General features: G+C 35.9%; 1 protein-coding gene across 4 annotated transcripts in view; it reads right to left on the bottom strand.

Moving 5' to 3' along the window:
* The window catches only part of SMCHD1 (structural maintenance of chromosomes flexible hinge domain containing 1), a 90777-nt gene that overhangs the window by 25023 nt on the left and 44770 nt on the right, over positions 1 to 20984 (bottom strand). For all 4 annotated transcript variants that reach the window (XM_080381363.1, XM_080381366.1, XM_080381364.1 and 1 more), the window contains 12 exons: positions 19045 to 19189; positions 18646 to 18742; positions 15467 to 15539; positions 13062 to 13201; positions 11858 to 11992; positions 10771 to 10998; positions 9914 to 10062; positions 7918 to 8006; positions 6667 to 6785; positions 5244 to 5411; positions 3842 to 3967; positions 392 to 471 (listed from right to left, as the gene is read on the bottom strand). In XM_080381363.1, the coding sequence (XP_080237489.1) occupies positions 392 to 471; positions 3842 to 3967; positions 5244 to 5411; positions 6667 to 6785; positions 7918 to 8006; positions 9914 to 10062; positions 10771 to 10998; positions 11858 to 11992; positions 13062 to 13201; positions 15467 to 15539; positions 18646 to 18742; positions 19045 to 19189 (1549 nt within the window). The remainder of the gene's footprint in view (positions 1 to 391; positions 472 to 3841; positions 3968 to 5243; positions 5412 to 6666; positions 6786 to 7917; positions 8007 to 9913; positions 10063 to 10770; positions 10999 to 11857; positions 11993 to 13061; positions 13202 to 15466; positions 15540 to 18645; positions 18743 to 19044; positions 19190 to 20984) is intronic.

The following is a 20984-nucleotide window of genomic DNA, read 5'->3' as shown; positions in this document are numbered from 1 at the left end:
TTCCTACTTTGGAAGTACAGTGTCTGGATGCGGTCACTCGAAGGATGTACACTTCAAATATTTTAAGTGGTTTGTGACACCACCTGCACTAGGTACAGGTTGACAATTACAAGCTGTGTTTTACCATGACCAGAAAAAACAGGATTCAGAAAATTAGAGCAGCAGCTTCTCAGAAGACCAAAAGAAGCAGTTATTTCATTTTATCTAGTTAAGCACTTAATTACTTAAAGCTCGCTATCTGGCCTTCTACCGGCATATAAATAATAAATGTTTGACCTTAGGTCTAGATTAATTCTTGGTAGGTACTTTATGAAATGTGCAGCTTAAATGCATCCAGCAAGCGACATTTCTGAATTAAATTTTTTTTCCCCGTATAGTTTTCACTACTTACCTACGTGCATGAATACTAATAACTCCCAGGTTAGCCCTACCATTTTCATCTGTTTTTTGTTGCAGGTTTGAAGGAATAATCTGTCAAAAAAAATATTTTTTATTCTTTCAATGACACAGAAGTAGTATCAAGTCTTAGAATAGAACGTATATCTTATTTGCCTGCATACTGTCTTTCCATTGAGCAATAGCTTCTTTGTACTTTTGCACTCTAAATTAGGGAAAGAGACACTGTTATGAATACAGTATTAGATTTCAGAATTCTCTCTGCCAGTTTTTGAAGACAATCACAAATCTGAAATAGAATATTTTTGTTCATTAATACGTTCAGATATTTTATTAAAGGTATTTCTTTAATTGTTTGAGTATATTTTCAAATTCTAACACCTTCTACAAACTATTTATTCCTTGTTACAGTGTTTCTCCAGTCTGCAGAGATTCCTGCATAGCAAAAATTAAAGAATTATACAACTGGAGTAAAAAAACACATCTGTGTCTCTCTTCCCTTTCCCCACTGTAGTCCCATTACGAAAAAAGTAAGACTGCTAGACAAGCTAGAGAAAAGTGTTATGACAAGTGATGAAGTACAGCATCTTATTTATCAAAAGCTAATAATGATAACTTCCTGTCAGTGTTGTTTTAGGGTAACAACTCAGAAGTTTTACAGATCTCCCATTTACCTAGCATATTAATTAGGTCTGATTCCAAGACCTTTGAAGTCAATGGAAATTCTACTATTGACTTAAAGGAAGTCTTACTGAATCCCACTGTTAGAAAATAACTCTCCTTTAACTCACTGGTGTTTTTCAATGTGTGTTTTCTGTGTGCCCTCTGTCTTTGCCACACTTACTTTCCTGGCACTTAAGTGAAATCTTACGATTGGCAGTACCATTAAGTCATACTTGCCTTTACACATTAAATGGCAGAGAAGCTATCACTTCACTTTTCCTCATCAACCACAACTTTGTGGAACTATAGACTTCAGTGTAGCAGACAGAGAATGCCTATCCTCTCACAGAAACAGGTGTGAATCTTAAAGAATACCAATACGCTCTTAAACAGAAGCTATTTCTTCTGCAAATTTGTGTACATGCTGCCTTAGCCTTACCTAAGAAACATCTCGTCAATGTATCAAAAGAACCTCAGACAGTAGCTTTAAAGTTTGGAGGACAGCAAAGGAAGCCATGGATACATTCTGAATTCTTCTGTAATGAATTCCTCTGTAACGAGGGAAATCAACTTTTTCATTGATGATATAATGCAACAATGTGGTGCAAATGTTTGTCATTATCTGAATAGTGTTTCGAAATAAATTGCTTTCCCTTTGCTGTTTCAGGAGCTAAGTGTCTAGTGTCCACTTACACAAAACCAATGTTTCTGGAATACTTCAAGTGGGCAATCTTCTTCCAAAAATATTTTCTTTCCTAAATCTCACATAAGTTAAAAGAATGAAACTACTTTAAGAAAAAAAATGTGAAAGTTGATTCATAATGGATCGGCTATGGGGCATGGATTTATTTCACCATGCCACTAGAGAAAAGCAATGGCAAAAAAACGTGGGCTTAATGGTTCAAATGGAAGGCAGCATTGTAAAGATATACTAACAAAATTGCCAGACATTTCATAACATCTTTTGAAGAATATATTCAACTCAACAAAATAAGCCCATATTTGAAATTACTGTATATTGCAGAATGGAAACTTAATTTTTACAGGAACCAGTGCTTTCTGCATTTCAACTATTTATCTGCACACAAAAGTTTAGAGTGTTTCTGTTCAGCCATACTAATTTAGTTCTAGACCTGTAAGACAGAGAATGGAGTACAGGAAATGCATGCTGCAACTGCAGAATATCAGGCTTAGGAAACTTAAGAGAATGGGATATGAAATACAGACAGACAGATTATCTGAGAACTTCCCTTCCCAGAAGCTTCTCATTTCCTTTGGGAGACGGTGCATACAACCTATTTGAAATGCCAAGGCAAGACAGTTCTCTAAAGAGGTTCTCCAAGATACTCATGAATACTGACGTGACGTCTGTTCAGCAAGTATGCAGTGGGTTGCTCTGCTAACCTATGAAAGTAACTCTTAGAAACAATACTAGTTTCAGCTCTGGAAGACCACACCGCAATAAACACACTGTAAAAATGATCCACCTTGGCTTTCAGAACACTTTCTCCTGGGCACATCCCACTTGGATAAAGAGCATGCAGAATTTCTAAGACATGCTGCTGGTCCTCCCTGGAGGAAGACATAGTATCTGAAGAGACACACCATGCCACCACTGCATCTCTTTGATCAGGCAGCACAACCACACAGCGTTACTGTCAAGGCTGTATGATCTCTCAAGAACCACAGAACTGGAAGTCCTAAGAATTGCAGCTGCCACCATAAAGGCAGTAGTTAGGGCAAAAAAACCCCATCCCAAACTATGAGGCAGACTTCTATGCAAGAGATTCAAGAAAGCCAGAAGAATGTTCAAGATATAAAGAAATCTCCTTAAAAAAAAATTCCAACAAAAATAAGTAATAGTAGCATAGTTAAATTGGGGGCAAAGGTGAGGCCGTGGCACAGCTCCTGACAGGTGAGCAAAATGAAGTTTTGTGAAGCTGCTGTGTGTTTGGAGAGAACCGAGGGGCACAAATGCATGGCAAGTGGGAACAAGACCAGCCCTGCATGAAAAAATGTCATGTCCAGAGGTGGATGAATATATCTCATACGATAATGTACACATTCAATATAACAGTGTCTGCACCAACAGGAATGTTTGACAGTTTGACTTTTTTTTTCCCCAGTAACAAGCACAAAAATTTTAATGAATGGAGTATTCTGTCAAACTCCTTTTCTTCATATAGAGCAATACGTAAACCATCTGACACTCATACCTTACTATAGAAAGGCCAGTAACTACTTAAATCAGAGTTAATTTACATCCTCATCATTTTAATTTGGTTTATACTGCCAATGCTTTTCATAGGGATAATCAAGTACAGAGCAAACCTGCTGGCTAGCTTTACATACAGAGCGTAAGTCACACATTTAGGAACAACAATCAAAGAACCACCAGATAAAAATAATTTTATTGCCAGTTTGGACCATATCATCGTTATTATTATCATCCAGTAAATTACCTCAGATAAAGTGGGGGATGGACTGGGGTGGTATGGCATGAAAAATTTGGAGAAAGGTTCAGAAGAAGATCCAGAATGTATACTAATTACACTTGGACACTGTACTACAGGAATTTGTTATATTTGTGGTTGTTTGATGAATGAGACCTGAGCAATCTGTCCTGGGAACAGTTTACATTACTTGTTGACACTACTATTATATGAGATTAATTATTCTTTTGTGCCCTTACAATATTTTATTTCAAAAAATGTCGTGAAAATGAGATACAACAACAAAAATTTGTGTTAAACAAAGTTCACGTAGTAAGACCTATGCTTACCTTTAAGTTGTTACTCTTTGTGAGGCTGATTTTGACATTAGGTTCAGGAGATGGATTTCCCCACTGATCACATAGCTGAACAATAATGGGCTTCTGCAATTCTCTACCATTAATCACTGCAACAGGCTGGAAGAGATACAAATGCATTATACTAGTGTGTTCTAGGTATATCAAAACATTCATGGCAGGTCAGGAATCCCCCGCGCAATACTGTCCACTTCTTCCATACTATTTGTCTTCTGTAAAAGCTAGACCATGACAGAACTGTAAAACTCCAGGAAGGTATTTCTAGAGTTTTCCCATCTACATTCTCTTGTCATTACAAAATGCACTACTTGAATTGAATTGCGTGTGTTACTTGTGTTGATGTAAGTAAAAGGAAGGATGTGCTTATGAAGAGGCTTATCGGTTTCCTTGTTGGAGAAAGAGCAAATGGCCTAAAACTTTAATCTTCTGATATACCCTGACAGCTTTCTAGAGACTGACAATAGTTGATACTCCCCGAGCCTTTTGTTTCACTTTTTCCTTCAGTAACTTCCTTCTCCATTTTCCCAGCATGCCAATCTTTATTCCTGTTCTCCATGCAGAGATCCAATTTTCTTTGACCTGCTTCCACTCCCCTATTTTGCTTTCTACTGCAGCTTCAGCACTATCATTTGAATAGCCTAAGTCAACATTGAAAAATTAAAAAAAAACCAAACCAGCAAATAAATAGATGGCATCAAAAATATCCATCATTTTCATTTGATATATGTTTGATATATCAAGTATATATTTGATATATACTTTCTGACTGTAAACACTTGAAACTAAAGTTGATTTAGAACTCCCTTCCTACATCCTAAATATCAGAAAACCCCAACAACAAATAAAGGAGAAATGAGCTGCCAACTATTACTACCAGTGAAGACAGTATCTTTGGTGAACAGCAGTGGAAGATGGGTGTTAGGATCCAGCCCACAGTAAAATTGCTGCACCAAAGAAAAGAAAAATACATCATCTGTAGAAGGGCAAATGGGACAGAATAAACAACGTAAAACATTAAGGAATGCAGTGTTATAAACACACACATATGAGTTAGATTACACCAAAATAAGTTTACTTTTAAAAAACAAATGTAGTTAGCTATTGCATGAAAAATGTGTCACATCTACAGACCCACTTAAAACATGTCTATATAATTGGACAGATGCAAAACACTTAATTTTGCTTGTGTTATGTTGTCAGGTATAGAATAAAAAAACTCTCTAGAGCTGTCACATTCTCAGAGTTTTTAGAAGTATCAATACTAAGGAACCAGGGTTTTCATCTTTGCATCCTCTGCTCCAAAAAGCTCTGGAAATAGAAGACCTGCCGACTAGTGATCCCATTGCTTCTTTCAAACCAAAACCATTCAACTTACCTTTTCTAACTCTGGCCAATCCACAAGCTGCAATTTAGCAGGGGGTCCTGCAGTTAAATTTACTCTAAGAAAGTCAGAAAATTCTCGCCAAGCGAAGCACAATTCTTTGCTTCCAAGTACACAAGGTTTAAACCGAATACCTTTTACTCTCATTGTTAGAGTACTTTCCTATTGAGAAATAAAAAGATTTTATCAAGAACAAACACATATAATTTATTCATCTTTATCAATATGGTATTTTAATATTTATGTCCACTAGACACTATTTGCTGTTTTTATTGCGAGATAGCGGACTAATAATTCAACTACAAGTTCTGTATCTTTCGTTAGATTTAAATGGACTTCTTGTGTGAGAAGTGATCAGGAACCTGTTTTTCAATGTATAATAGTTACGTACAACTTAGTTATATCCAACATGTTTGTCCTGGTTTCAGCTGGGACAGAGTTAATTTTCTTAGCAGCTGGTGCAGTGCTGTGTTTTGGATTTGGTGTGAGAACAATGCTGATAGGACACTGATGTTTTTAGTCATTGCTGGGTAATGTTTACAGTAAATCAAGAACCTACTGGAAGCTGGGAGGGGACACAGCCAGGACAGCTTACCCAAGCTAGCCAAAGGGATATTCCAAACCATGGGATGTCATGCAGGGTATATAAACTGGCGGGCTGGCCAATCGCTGCTCGGGGCCTGGCTGGGCATCGGTCAGTGGGTGGTGAGCAGTTGTACTGTGCATCACTTGGTTTCTTTCCTCCCTTTCCTTTGGATTTCACTCCTTTCCCCCTTCCCTCCTTTTCATTATAATTGTTAGCGTTATTATTATTGTTGTTGTTCTTTCATTTTTAAAAAGTTTATTTCAATTATTAAACTGTTCTTATCTCAACCCTTGAGTTTTACATTCCTTTCTGACTCTCCCACCCATCTCTCTGGATGAAGGGGGTCTGAGTGAGTGGCTGCACGGCACTTAATTACAGCCAGGGGTTAAACGACGACAATATTTTAAAAGCTATAGGATCCATTTTGTATTAAACTATGGCAGACAATATCATTAGTCTGTTCTACAAGGTTCTTCAAAAGATCATAAAATCAACTGTACCATCATAAATAAACACAGAAGACTAAAAATAAGTTAGAAGAAAAGATATAGAATGATGGACTAGAAACAAGGCAAACCTGACTCAAGCATGAACTGAACTGGTCCCCGTATTGTATATATGCAGCAGTGACAAGAGTTGTAACAGATGCTGCTGTATTCCTTAGAACAGGATCATGTTTTTAATGCTTTAAGTCTCTATCTTCTCACAGCTTACCGATTAGTTTTTAGTTTTACTACCTTTCCAGTTTTGGTTCAACTGTGTGTGACAGAATTGAGACAATTACCATACAAAGGCCACAGAGAAATAAACTATATGACATCTTATAAATACCTGCCAAGATATTTTCAAATTTGATTTATCAAGTCCAGGCCCAGAAACTCCAAGGGAATTTACACATGCAGACGTCACTGTCTGAACCTGATTTCCATACTGATCTGTAATCATTACATCTGTTAAAAAAAGGTGATGATTTAAATGATTATTAACATGATCATATCAGCAGCTGCTTAATGACTTTAACATACAGAATATACATGTATACAATATACACACCATATAGAGAAAAATTACGTGAGTATCACTGAATCACAGAGTGGCTGAGGTTGGGAGGGACCTCTGGAGGTCACCTTGTACAATCACCCTGCTCAAGCAGACCCACCTAAAGTCAGCTGCCCAGGACTGTGTCCACACAGCTTTTGAATATCCCAGGAATGGAAACTCCAAGATCTCTGGACAACCTGTGCCAGTGCTCAGTCACCCTCACAGTGAAAAAGTATTTCCTGGTGTTCAGAGGGAAGCTCCTGTGTTTCAGTGTGTGCCCACTGCCTCTAGTCCTGTCACTGAACACCACTGGAAAGAACCTGGCTTTATCTTCTTTACACTCTCTCTTCAGTTATTTATATACATTGATAAGATTCCCCTATCTTGTGGGTATCAAAAGGGGATAAAGTGTCTGTATAGTCATATCACATATTTGTGCTTCCCACTTTTTCTCAATAAAAACTCTTGCTATAAAGTTAAAAGAAAAACAAACCGTAAAATTGAAAGCTGTTTTTCAACCTGTTAAGTTTGTCCTATGTGCTTTTCTTTTGCTCACACACAAACTTTTAATGTCCCAAAATACTGTAAGAATTTTCAATTTCTTACTATGCCATGTAGCAACCGCCTACAGAAACTGAAGGATGAGAAGACAGATCCCTAACATGTCGTCTTCTTAGGTTAAAGTTAACCTTGAAATGTTTCACTTTGAATTCCATGCCTTTGAAATAGTCTGAACACTGTTATGGCCTGTAAGATTTCAGAATATATGAACTAGAAAAAAATTTACAAACAATTTGAAATCAGTGTGATGAATGTCCCAATGTTCAGACTAAGGCAAATTTTATTGAGAGTAACTACAGAATTGTAGAATGGCAATTAGAGAAGTCTGATCATCCTTCTATGAATGAGAATATAAACCTGCCTTTTATATTAAAACAGTTGAAGACAATTCACTCTTGATGACATCTGTATACATAAGAGGTTAAGAAACTACAAAGAAAAAGACGTATCTTACAAAAAGTAGAATATGCAAATACTCACCGATTTCACTTTGTAGTTCTTCACCCACCTGCAGTGTGTTTGGTCCTTTCAATTTACATTTGATGTGCTTGGGTTCATCAGGACGTGGTCTAAGTCAGCATATGAAAATTGACTTATAATCATTCTCATGAAGGTAATAACTTATAATAGCAGGCATGATAAAGCATAGAGCAGTTATCTCTCATTTGTGACTGGAATAATATTTTTTTTTAATTTGATCCTTGCATATATTTACAGCATCAAGCCTTGTATGCACAAGTTACATAGCTTTCACCCCAACCTTATTCAGAGCGAGTTTATCAGACACTGCTTACATAGCAAACCACAGCAACGCTATGAGATTTTACCTTATCTGTAATAACTTGCCAACCAGTATTTTACCAAAGATCAGATCATTAGCCAGATAAAGCAGAATTTAAATTTTGAGTATTTTGTCTTGAAAAAACCCACCATCCCCAACACCTATAAGTAAAAGTAACATACAATTGCCTAAATACTAGAATACATCTACTACTGTAAAATCAATTATAATATCACATTAATCTTGATATGTACATACTAAGGTATCACAGTGTCTCTTGCTACAAAAATATTTGCTGACTTCTTAAGGACTTGATTACACCTAACATAGCTTAAATTTTTTGGTGATACAGTTTTTCCTTAAAAGCAAAACAAAACCAGAGCACATCACAAAAATTATGGATAAGATGAAGAACTGTAAAAAAAGAAAAGTAAGATTTACATTTCCTCTTTTGCTACAACAAAGCAGAAGTCATCAGCCTAAACTATGCCTAACACCTGTCTCTTGAAAATATTTTCTGGGATGCTTTTAAACAATCTCAGCCTTGCCTTCCATTTACTTCATGAAGGTTAACATAAGTTATGTGCTGGCTCCCCAAATATTTGAGAATTATCTGGCATCTGTAAGATCCTTTTGTGTGTTCTAAGCTAAAAATGACATGAGATCTTTAAAAATCCCATTAGATTTAACCTCCAGTTAATTTTCATAACTTCAGTAGTATAATCCCTAAATAGAAGTTCCCTGATCTGAGACTGCTTTTCAAAGACAAGCAAAATTATATTAAAGATATTAAATCAATCAATCCATTTTTCTAATTCTTTTCAAGAAGAGAGGTATCAATTCAGCCTGCTTTTCTGCTCTTCTTAAATTAAAAAAATACTACTTAACTGAAAAATTTTCTGTCTCTGACAGTACTGCATCATGAACAGCATATTACAATATTTTAAAGAATCTTAATGCTTGGTCATGTGATTATTCATTTTTGTTTTTCTACTGCAGATCTGTGAAAGGTCTAATTGCTGCAAATCTACCCCTGCATCAGTGTGCTGTGAACCAATTACTTAATTTTAACCTATTTAGAACACATGAAATACACTAAAGTCATTTAGAATTGGATGTATCTTAACAAACTTTACGAAGATACAGTAAGTAGAACTATCTGCCTGGACTCACTAAGAGTGATAAACAGGCAATTTTTAAAGTTCAGTTTACAGCCTGTCACTTTTGATGGACACGAGATGCAGGCATCCAGCATTTGTCTAGATAAATACTATCTTTAGCTTCAACGTAATAATATCTGTAATGGTAACAATTAACTTAATAGTGATATTTTTATTTGGTAACCATGAATGGACTCTTCAGTAAAATTAGTTATTCTATAAGCTAATGTTTATTGGAAGTTTTCAAAGATAGCAATAATCTTTGTCAGTGTATGTAGACTACTCACACTACTTACAGAAGTGATTGCAGGGCTGGATAAAAACAGATTGTAACTGACACTTTCACACAGCTAATGTTCTCATCTGTAAACGATTTGCATAAGAAAACCCCTACTCAACCACCCATACCTACATTCTCCTGTTTGCCAACTGCTTATATTATTTCAGCTTCTGAAGAAAGATTTTTTTACCCCATAGTACAGATCTACAATCCTTTTCCAGCAACATAATAAAGAATTATTTCAAATTAACAAACCTGACTGTAAATGCACTCTCCAAAGACACGTGGACATCAAGATAAGTAATTAGACAGTAACGTACATCTTTTACCGATGTTGGTACTTTCACATCAGGTAATAATCCCTGAATCAACTGTTCTCTGTTAATTCTAGGTGTCCAGTTAACCTAAAATTAAAATTTCTCAAATTAATCAAAAGCTAAATTATTAGTGACTAGCTACATAATACATTTGTGGTCATACTCAATATGCTGAATTAACATACAGGCAATAGAAGCTTCCAATGAAAGCCTGTGCATTTTCCAACAGTAACCAATGCTGTCTTCCCAGACACAGAAAACTACTCTACCCCCCCCCCCCAGCAAAACATATATTAAGTTTCCCTTGCTTAATCTTGAGTTAGGAAACATCTGATTCTGGAAAACCTCACCAAAAGAAGTGTTACGTCTGGTGAAGCTCTACCTTTGTATTAAGTTCCACATATGTACACAAAGGTATAAGATAGGTAAGCAAATCTTTATGAAGAAACATGCCTATTCAAGGTTCTTGAATGTTGGGAAAACCCTACATCTGACGAATCGTAACTATGTCAGAATTATTTTCTTATGTTTAGGAGAAGCACTGGAAATTACTAACCTGCTTTTCATAATACTACCCTGAAGCGTTATTTAACCTTTAATTAAATGCCTTTATCTCATCAAGGACACAATTTTAATGAAATTATTATTAAAAATTTATTAAGCAGAGTGAAATTCCCATGTTTAATAATACAGTCTTGAGGAATATTATTTCATAGTCTGATGTCTATGGATTTTAGAGACTCAGCACTGTATCTCTCAGCCATATTATGCTGCTGTTTACTCAAAAGTACTTGCCTTGATTTTTTCTGCCACAGCTGGAGTTATATGTATCTCCCTTTCTCCTTCATCATACATCTGAAATATAAGGTTGCGCATGATATCACCAGCAACCCAACTAATTTCATCCTGATGTTTAATTTGAATAGCTTTTTGTCCGTCCATACTTAAGACCTGCAGTCTTGCAACACGACTGCTAGGAAGAAGTTTAATAATCTTTTCCACTGGTGGCACATCTTTACAACTCTATACATGAGGAGAAAAAAATAATTAACATATTAAGTATACTTCTATGCATAAATATCACTCCATAATAACCTATGACACTACTCTGGATTATCAGGTGTGAACTGGTGTCCAAACATGAAATCAGCTTGAATTGTGAAAAGTAAATCAAAAGGATATGCAAGAATACTTACAACTTTTAATAGGTATTAGAATTGATGCTGTTTAGAAAACATTTTCTATTCCAAAAGTACTTTGCTATACAATTTACAATATATGTTTTAAGAGTACTCATAAATATCCTTTCATATAGGTCATCTTGCCATATTAGTATTTGTTTACACATTTTTCAGTACGTTTTCTCCAGCAGCATGGTTCTACAGACTGCTCGAGAACCGGGATGTTCAACAACATTTAAAAAATTCAAAATTCCAAGAGCTTTAAGACTGAATTGCTACTATTGCAAAACTTGATTTTTAACCTCTGAAAAAAATGTATCTCTTCTTCACTTAATTTTTGGGGAACCCATTGCCATACCTATTTGGGCTCTAAGTGTTTATGCAACGAAGGCATTTGTTAGAAGGATCCAGGGAGTAAAAAAGGGAAGAAAAATCCCAGAAATAATGCATATTTCTGAAATATGCTAGGGATTTTAGAAATAAAGAGTAAGATGTGAAGAAAAAAATGGAAGAAATTCTTTGCTTTTTTATGATTACCCAGAGAGGAAGAAGGGCAGACACTGATTATCAGACTTATGGTAACTAGAACAGTAACTTTTGGAGGTTAAGTTCATTCATAAAAGACTTCAGCACACTAGCAAGACAGTACAATAAACTGTTTTCAATCTTTTGTTCAACCAAACATCCAAATCAATACTTACAGGTATTTCAATACTTGCTTTCAGTATCTGGTCTTTCTTGATATTCTGTACGTGTATAACTGTACCAGTTAAAATGTTTGTTCCTGCATTACTGCAGTCCACAGAATACACAGGAAGGTCTGAAGCACCTGAAAACTAAAATGTAAAATTAAACTTCAGGTTTCCTTCACAGAACCAATAGGATTATTCCAGAAATTATTCTTTATATAAGTCCAAATATATATAAGATTACGTACAGATAATTTTGATAGATTTCAGTCTTCCAGAAGCCTGCAAGATCAACACCTATGGGTTTTTTTCCACAGGTTATAAGAGATGTGTGGGAGAACCAAAGAAGTTATAGAAGTAAGAATTAAAATCCACTCAACTATTTTGTATTAATTCATAACACTAGTCTCTTAGCCTCTCATAAACATAGACACCTATGAAATCTCTTTTGCCACTATGGCAATAAATTAACTTAAGTTGTCAAATAAACCTCCTTTTCATTAATTTTCAAAAAAAGCCCACACACGTTAAACAGAATTTAAATATCAAGTTCAGTATGTCATCATACTACTGCAGATCCAGTCTACGTGAAGAGGAGGTATGTGCATAAAGTGTAAATGGAATGCAGACTATTTTGAAGTGGGAAAAGCATTTTTATTTGTTTACCTGGTCTTGCTGGAAGACTGATTTCAGTAGAATTGGAAAAGTAATTTTCTTGACTTAAAAAAAAACACCCTAGGTCCAAAAGGGTAAAAGTTTTTTTTACTTCTACAAGCCACAGTAACACCTACATTCCCTTCTGAACTTAGGTAAATACTTATGATTAAGTCATATCTGATATTATTTTTAGGCAATAAACTTGCATTTTCATCTTAAAAAAAAAAAATAATCAAAAGCAAGCTGTATGAAGGGTTTTTTTTTCCTGAACAGATGTCAGCATTGTATGTCACAAATCTGACCTAAAATACCTTAAAATTGTAGCTATATATGCTCACATAATTTTCTTTTCTATTTCTAAGGCCAGGTTCCTCTGATTCTGAAACTTACTGAATGACTCATAAAGCAAGAGAGTTAGTTATGTCTACCAAGCTATAGAAACTTCAAAAGCATTATTAAAGGTAATAAATTCTATCTAGATGCCAAAATAGGCTCTTTTGCCAGCCCTTTAAAAAGCAAGTATCAAAATTCTTGCGAGACATAATGAAATGCAGTTTACCTTACAATGAACTATCAGCTTGGGCTGTGCTGTTATATTCCCTGATTCATCCAGTACTTCAACCTGAAAGGGGAAGGCTGTACCATTTTCAATCTTTAGAATCTCAGAATCTGGTTTTACTTTCAATTGACAAGGAGGACCTGTTAAAATGCAGGATTGCAGAACAGTGGTTATATTTTAGATAACTTGTCAGACACCGAATTTCAGTTTTTGCTATCTCAAAAAGTTTTTAAAGCCAAGCTACCAAGATTTCTGGTAACAAACCATTTAGACTAATCCAAGTGCATTGCTTTATGCAGAGAATTTCTAGACACTTCCTGGCTTTCAATACATACTGCCTGCCAATCTTTTGAATTAATTCAGTAAGAGACAGTTAGACAAACATGATGAACTTCAGCACATACAAGGTGTAAACACATAACAGTGCTATTTACATAGTATACAGATCCATTCATCAAAAAGAAACTTGGGTGCTTTCTCCTGACAGGTTAACCCCCAAATATATTAATGTTGAGACACCTGATCAATCGATGTGCAGCAGTTTAATTACCAAAGCCACCACAGCTACAACTTACATGGAAAGAAAAGGAAAAGAAAATTTTGTTGGCATTATTTGGATAGTAAAGTGAAGCTATTCAAGTAAGTCTACCCCTTGAACATGTAACTAACCACCTTAAAAATAGAGAAAGAAGTAACAGATTACTATTAAAGGAAGAGTTCTGAAGGAACAAAGAAGCCCATTTTTCAGAAACATCCTTTATGCATCATTCATTAAAACTTCCATTTCAAACTCACTGGCTGAAGAACAGGAAAAGACTGAAAGAGCTTTCATTCACTCCTTCCTTAAAAAACAGCTTTAAAAGCCAAGGATAAGTCTAATGAGAAGAAAGAGGTAGCAAAGCATCTCTACATTGCCAAAAGCAAAAGATTCTAATGAAGGATGAAGTTGCCTCCAGTCCAAGGTAAATACTAAGCAATATAAAAGTCAGATCATTCCACTCCATTTTATACATGAAGCTGTAGCTCCTCAAGAGATAAAGAATAATGGAATAAACTGTGCTGCTCTTACAAAGCTTGAAGTACACGACTTCTCTGCAAAATGCATGGGAAAGCCTGCAATTTGTAATCTGGGAGATCAAAAATCAGCCTTCAAACTATACCCTATATCCGAAATCCAGAAAAACTCAGGTAATGAAGTAATGAGGGATAACAGGTATCATATAAGGGAATCCTTGGAATCAAGGCATCCACAAGACATAAAAGCCTGGTAAGGGCAGTAGACTTGCATGGGTCAGGGCAATCCCAAGCACAAATACAAGCTGGGCAGAGAATGGATTGAGAGCAGCCCTGAGGAGAAAGAGCTGGGGGTGTTGGTTGACAAGAAGCTCAATATGAACCATGTGTTTGCAGCCCAGAAAGCCAATCTTATCCTGGGCTGCATCAAAAGAAGCATGACCCGCAGGTCGAGGGAGGTCATTATCTCTCTCTACCCTGCTCTTGTGAGACACCACCAGGAGTACAGCGTTCAGCTCTGGGTCCTTCAACATACTGACATGGACCCATTGGAGCGGGTCCAGCAGAAGAGCCACAAGGATGATCAGAGAGCTGAGGCACCTCTCCTATGAAGTCAGGCTGAAAGAGCTGGGGTTGTTCAGCCTGGAGGAAGACTCCAGGGTACCTAAAGGGGGCCTACAAGAAAGCTGGAGAGGGACATTTTATAAGGGCATGCAGTGATAGCACAAGGGGTAATGGCTTTAAACCAAAAGAGGGTAGATTTAGGATAGATATGAGGAAGAAATTCTTCACTATGAGGGAGCGAGGCACTGGAACAAGTTACCCAGAGAAGTTGTGGATGCCTCACCCCTGGAACCACTCAAGGCCAGGCTGGATGGGGCTTTGAGAAATCTGGTCTAGTGGAAGGTGTCCCTGCCTATGGCAGCAGGGCTGGAACTAGATGATCTTTAAGGTCCCTTCCAACCCAAACCAATCTACAATCCTTAAGTCATTCACAAGATGTTCTCTACAGGAAGAACAGGTCAACAGAGATTACTACAGAGGTTAACGGGCTCAATGCTGAACAAAAACGAGAAGAAATTCATTCATTCAGTGGTCGAGGTTAGAAAAAGATCTCCAATAATTAAAACAAAGTGAAAATCAGTCTCAAGTAAGCAGACAAATTCCAGTTGCTAGAATGACAGACAAGACTGGGCTGTGAGTTTGATTTTATTCCCGCTAAGAAAGACATGCCCTTAGCTTTATTTAGCTTCACTCACTACCTGGATGAGCTACAATATCCTTTTTTATGCCTCACTAAATGTTTTATCTTCTTGGGAGAAGAAGCATTTCATTAGTAGTGTCAGAATAATTGTCAACAGAAATTCACTAAATATTTTAAGGATGCTTACCAGGCTGCAATCTTATTTTAAAGATTTGTGTGTCTTCTTTCAAACCAGGAAGAGTAACCTTCAGGTTAAAGCTCTAATGAAAAGAATATTTAAAATATTAACCTTAAACAAAACAGATCATAAATCATCTCACATTGTCATGTCAATTCAAATACATTTAAATTTCAGAAGTCTGTCCAAATTTTATCGTACTGCTACATAAATCAAGATTTTTTTTTTCCTGTACTAAGATCTGTCTTCTTCATATTATTCCCAGAGATGTTCAATCCAGGATTTGCATGTTAAACTACACTGTTCTGAAACCATTAAAAGCAGCTATCATAACTTGTGGGTTTTAGAGAAAGGGTCTGCAAGTTCTGTGTTCATTATTCCTTAGCCAATTGCCTGAAGCAAGGCACCACAATTACTATCCATGTCATCTTTGAAATAAGGCCATAGGAAAAACAACTGCATCATTAAAACCAATTTTCACATTAAAATCAAGAGAATGAAGCAGTCTAATCCATGATCTTAAAAGCTCCAATTGTAAAAGACTAGTTGCATTGCAGATATGAGAATTTCATATTTTATATATTTGAGAATATTTCATTGCAATTCATGAATTGTCATTTGTATGTGTTCAGAAATGCTGCCTCTGGAAAGGTTCAGTTCTGTAATCCTGGTTTATGCCTTTCCCATGCCTCATAGGGTATATGCAGCATTAACACCTTGTAGACTGGATGAAAACAATCAGGCAATTGTTTTGGCTTGCTGGGTAAGAGAAGCAGAAAGTACCATGAGGCCTGGGCAGGTGCATCACAACTGCAGCCACATCAAATAAACTCGCCAACTGATGGTTGGCCACACAAACACATGAAAACTCTCCAGCTCCAACCAATCAGCCAACCATGCTGGTCTACCTGCCAGCCAAGGAGCACAGATCAGCTGGAGTTCGATTAAAACAAACGGGTGAATCACAAGAAAAGGGGAAGGCAAAATACACTAAAGGTACATGTTGGGGGACTTGGGAAAAATAAGGTAGGGAATAAAAACATATGAAACCAGTATAGCTGACAGCTGACATTTAATGTCAAAAAGTCAAATTCTTCAGTAATTCATTCAGTCAAGCTTTGTATTCAGTACTAGACATTCCTCCTATGCTCCCCTTTAGTTTCAACCCCTTTACTGCAATACTCAATTTTACTTATTGCCTTCTTAATACTGCACTATCTTCTGCCTCTAATCAGTTTACATCTTTAACTTCACTCCTTTTAATCTTAACATCTGTGTCATCTAGGTAAGTTCCTTCCCCTTATCCTTCATGACCCCTGTTATCTACTTTCCTTTGGCATTCAAGTCTGGTTCTATGTATATTTTAGTACTTTAAAATGTAAAGAATAAAGAGATACTATTTTCCTTTTTTAAACTCTCTTCTTCACCCTTCTCCTGACTATTAAAAATCCTACAAGGCAGCAGTCCGCTTGATATTGCTTACACACCTGACTTAAAATTTTCTCTTTGATTCCACCCGCAATCAAAACATACTTATCTGTCTTGACTGGTTTGGGTGGAATTAAATCAATGACTACAGAAGTAAATGAAGTCTGCTTTCTTTTTCTTCTCCATCAGTGTTTCCTTCATTGACGACTGTGATATTTTTTATTTCTTATCTCAATCAAGTTTCTTGTCTCCACTTGACATGATTACTCCTTCAACATTTTCTCCTTAACTCTTCTGTCAGGAAAACATTAATTTTTCCCATGCTCTCAATTCCTCTTTTTGTTCTCTCATTCTCTTTCTCCTTCTAAATTCTCTCCAGAATCCTTATTACTAGCTGTCGCTCTGAGATACTTTAGCTGTTCTACTACAATTTCAAAATCAACTTTTAAGGTGCTGAAGATTTCTGTATTCTTCTTTGCTTCTCATTTTAAAGCACTGAAAATTACACTGTATTTATGATTTAAAATTATCTGCTGTTTTTACTCTGTTGTCCCACCACCCTGCTTTTTGTCATTATTTTTCATTACCATCTTAAACAGTCCTTTTTTCATATAAATTAGAACCACTACTTTCAGTGCCAGCTCCTGAACTGTCTCTGAAATTTTACACAATTAAGCAACATGAGAAAATAACACCTCTTCTTTTTCATTATTATATTATGGTATTATTTCTGTATGGCAAGCTCCTTAAATGAGTCTTGGTCTTAGCCCTCACCACATTTATGTCTTACTACAGCCTGGCGCTTTTGCTCCTACATACCTCTCCCATGACCCACCTCTATCTTCTGTCATTATTCTCGTTCTTCACCTTAAATGCTGAGCTTTGCCTACAAAACTTACTACATTGAACACCCTCCAGTCTTCAATAAACAGATATATGCTCCCTCTTCTCTTTACACACCTTTCCACCAGCAGCATTATTTGCTTTTTCCTAAACAACAATATTAACAGTGTAATAAGGTACATTCAGCTACCTCAGTTCCTAGCTTTGTCTTTACTATGCTAGACATCAAATCTAAATGAAAGGATTAAGACCTGGTTAAAATATGTGTAAATATACCATATACATGATTTTAAAATTATTTTTTAGGACTATTTTATCATGTAACATGGTTTTGGTTTTACAGTAAATTAGAAGCTTCAGTAGGTGCTGAGAATGCATCAGTAACAGGTTGCACTTGGATGACATATTTGCTACAGAAGTGAAAACAGCATTCTGGAAACATCTAGAGAAGCTTAAGCAGTTACCACGCATATTAACTATTACTACTTATTATCTCAAATAAAAGAATGAAATACTTTAGTGCTCCCTATGCTATTTCAGCATGAAAGTCACCAGGATGATTTGGCTTAAACCAATCTGAGCACCAGTTTAAACTAAAACTGGCTGATATAGCATGCTGGGTACACTACCACACACCCATGTGTTGCTCAGCTCCTTAACTCCAGCCCCTCAGCTAACAGAGTGCAGCTGTGGGAAAGACGAATTGCTCCAGGTAGAGCTGCAAGAGATCAGTTGAAAATATCCCAAGAACTACCTGTAGTCATTAGCATAGACCAAACTTAGATAACACTATGTGACAACTCATTTTACACAAAAATTATTTGTTCTGTGGTTTGGTGGGGGTTTTTTTCTTTCTTTCTTTCTTTTTTTTTTTTTTTTTTAAATATGCTACTTCAAGTTTAAATTCATAAGCCTACCTTGCCCTGGCAACTATTTACACAGCCTTTAGCAGTAACACCTTTAATGATGCACTTTGCTCCTGTAGTTACTTCTTCATACTGCAATGTCAATCCACTAGGAAAATATATAGAAAACAAAACAGAATCAATTTAAAAATAAACACATATACATTATTTTAAAAACAATTTATTTTAAAAATAATAAAACACCCCCCCCAAATTACCTTGTTTTAATATACAAGATAATTTCAGATACTCTTATGGAAATAAAAGCAACAATGTCAGTTCATTTATGTGAAATGTATCCAGTATATCACTCAAACAAACCCCAAAGAATTACTGTATTAATATCACATGAGGAAAGGACAAAAAAAAACCAACGAAAAAACAAAAAAACAAATGAGATGGTTGAATTACCTAGCTTCAAGAATTGGTTTAATATCAGTTGTCAACTGTGTTGCATGACCAAATTCATCCTGCAATTCCAAAGGAATATTAAAAGGTACTCCAACTCGAAAAGGAAGCTCCAAAAGACCCACTGAAAATTTCTCTGGTTTGCCCTCTAAGAGAAAAGAATAACACGTTTTCAGAAGGAATTACATGTGTTTACTGGCTTTTTCTTAATTAAGGCTGCAATTGAGTCATGTGGTTTTCAGTCTCAAAGTAAATAGGCTGTTCAGAATATTGTTGTAATCAAATTCATGGTTAAGTGACTGACCCTGTTTTTTTAACTTACACTAACACAAACCCAATAGTTGAAATATAACAGCAGTAGACTATGGTATAAGAAACATAACAGGACAGCTAAAACTTCCAGAGTAGTTAGAGCATCAATACAGCATCTGAAAGTGGATAAATTCCCTGTGGACAGCTTTTCTTAAACATCTAATTGCTTTAATTCTGTTAAAATAAGATCATTCTCGCAACAAAACATCTTTATTCTATAACTATTCCAAATTTGAGAGACAAAGATGAGTAACGATAGCATTTGAAGAAGAAACATGAGTGCATCCTTCCTGTGAAATCTGGTCCCATTAGACTGCCTCCTCCTTAAAAAATGAGACCACAGTGGTACAAATGGGAGCTTGTAAATCAAGAGTAATGTTCTCAAACTGTCTTGACCAAGTGGCCTTTGAAAAAAGAAGCAATACAGTGTTGTGCTAAATGGTGGCTAAATATCCTAGCAAATAGCTTTGGACTCAAATTAACAGGTACTTTCACTACCTACAGGTAGTTATCATTATCAGGGAGTTTCTTTTGCACAAGGTATGTAAAAATCATGGCGGGGGGCGGGGGGGGGGGGGGGGGGGGGCGCGGAGAGAAGGAAAATATTACTTGTATTGGCCAAAATTTTGTTGTTGTTGTAACCAATAAAGACTTTAACCTTACAGTGTTTAAAATTTTATTTACAAGTGAACAATAAAATTATAAAATGATTTCACAAAATAACAATAAAAGAACTTCTGCACTGTCAAAGTGAGTAACTACCAAAACAACACATCTAAACAAAACCCACAAAACTTAAAAGATTGACTTGGGAAGTTCAGTTTTAACTGGCATTTATGATTATTTTTTTAGCTTACCAATAACTGTAAACACTGAGCAACAACCTGCTGTTAGAGAAATAAAATAATTTGTTTCTCAGACAAAAAAAGCTGTTGATCTCAGTTCAGATTTTAATCATTCTTTTCTGGATTTTTAGTATCTCTACACATAAAAGGTCTCACAAATGTTAATATTTTGAGATATCGAGTGTGAGGATTTATGGCTGCCTCTGAGACAAAACAAAACACTGCAAAAATAAAGACTTGAAATACTCACTTTTCAAGACTGAAGATATTAAAAATGGCAAATTATCTTCTGACTAGATAAAAGAAAAAGCAGCAACAGATAGCAAAAGTTGCTTTTGGTACCACTGTGTTAAAAGTACCAAACTATTAGTTCATTAGATTTTTAGAGTATATATTCCGTTCCAAGGAGAACTGTTAATTTCAATTGTTATGGCCAAAGGAACCTTTAACTGAAGGCTGCCATGCTGCGGAAAGTACAGTACTATTGAAAAATAATTTTAAAAATACAGAATGTAACTTTGCAACTCTTAAGATTGTCTTTTTGCTTTGATAAAGAGACTAAAGAAGAAGCAACACAAGGTTCATTTACGTATTAATTCAGAGAAAGATTTTATTTTTTTTCCTTTTCTTGGAACTTCACAGAAGTATCTTCAAACTTCCATGCCAGGTTTTCAGACATATGTTTAAATAATTACTCTTCTCAAGTAATGCCAAACACTTTTTCTGTGTTATCACACAAGAATACCTCTTTCTGTTCTGCCAATAGTACTTTTGCAGAAGCTTTTA

This window comes from Falco punctatus (genome assembly GCF_963210335.1).
Source record: "Falco punctatus genome assembly, chromosome: 3".
Classification (NCBI taxonomy): Eukaryota; Metazoa; Chordata; class Aves; order Falconiformes; family Falconidae; genus Falco; species Falco punctatus.
This window is presented reverse-complemented; position numbering and strand designations above follow the sequence as displayed.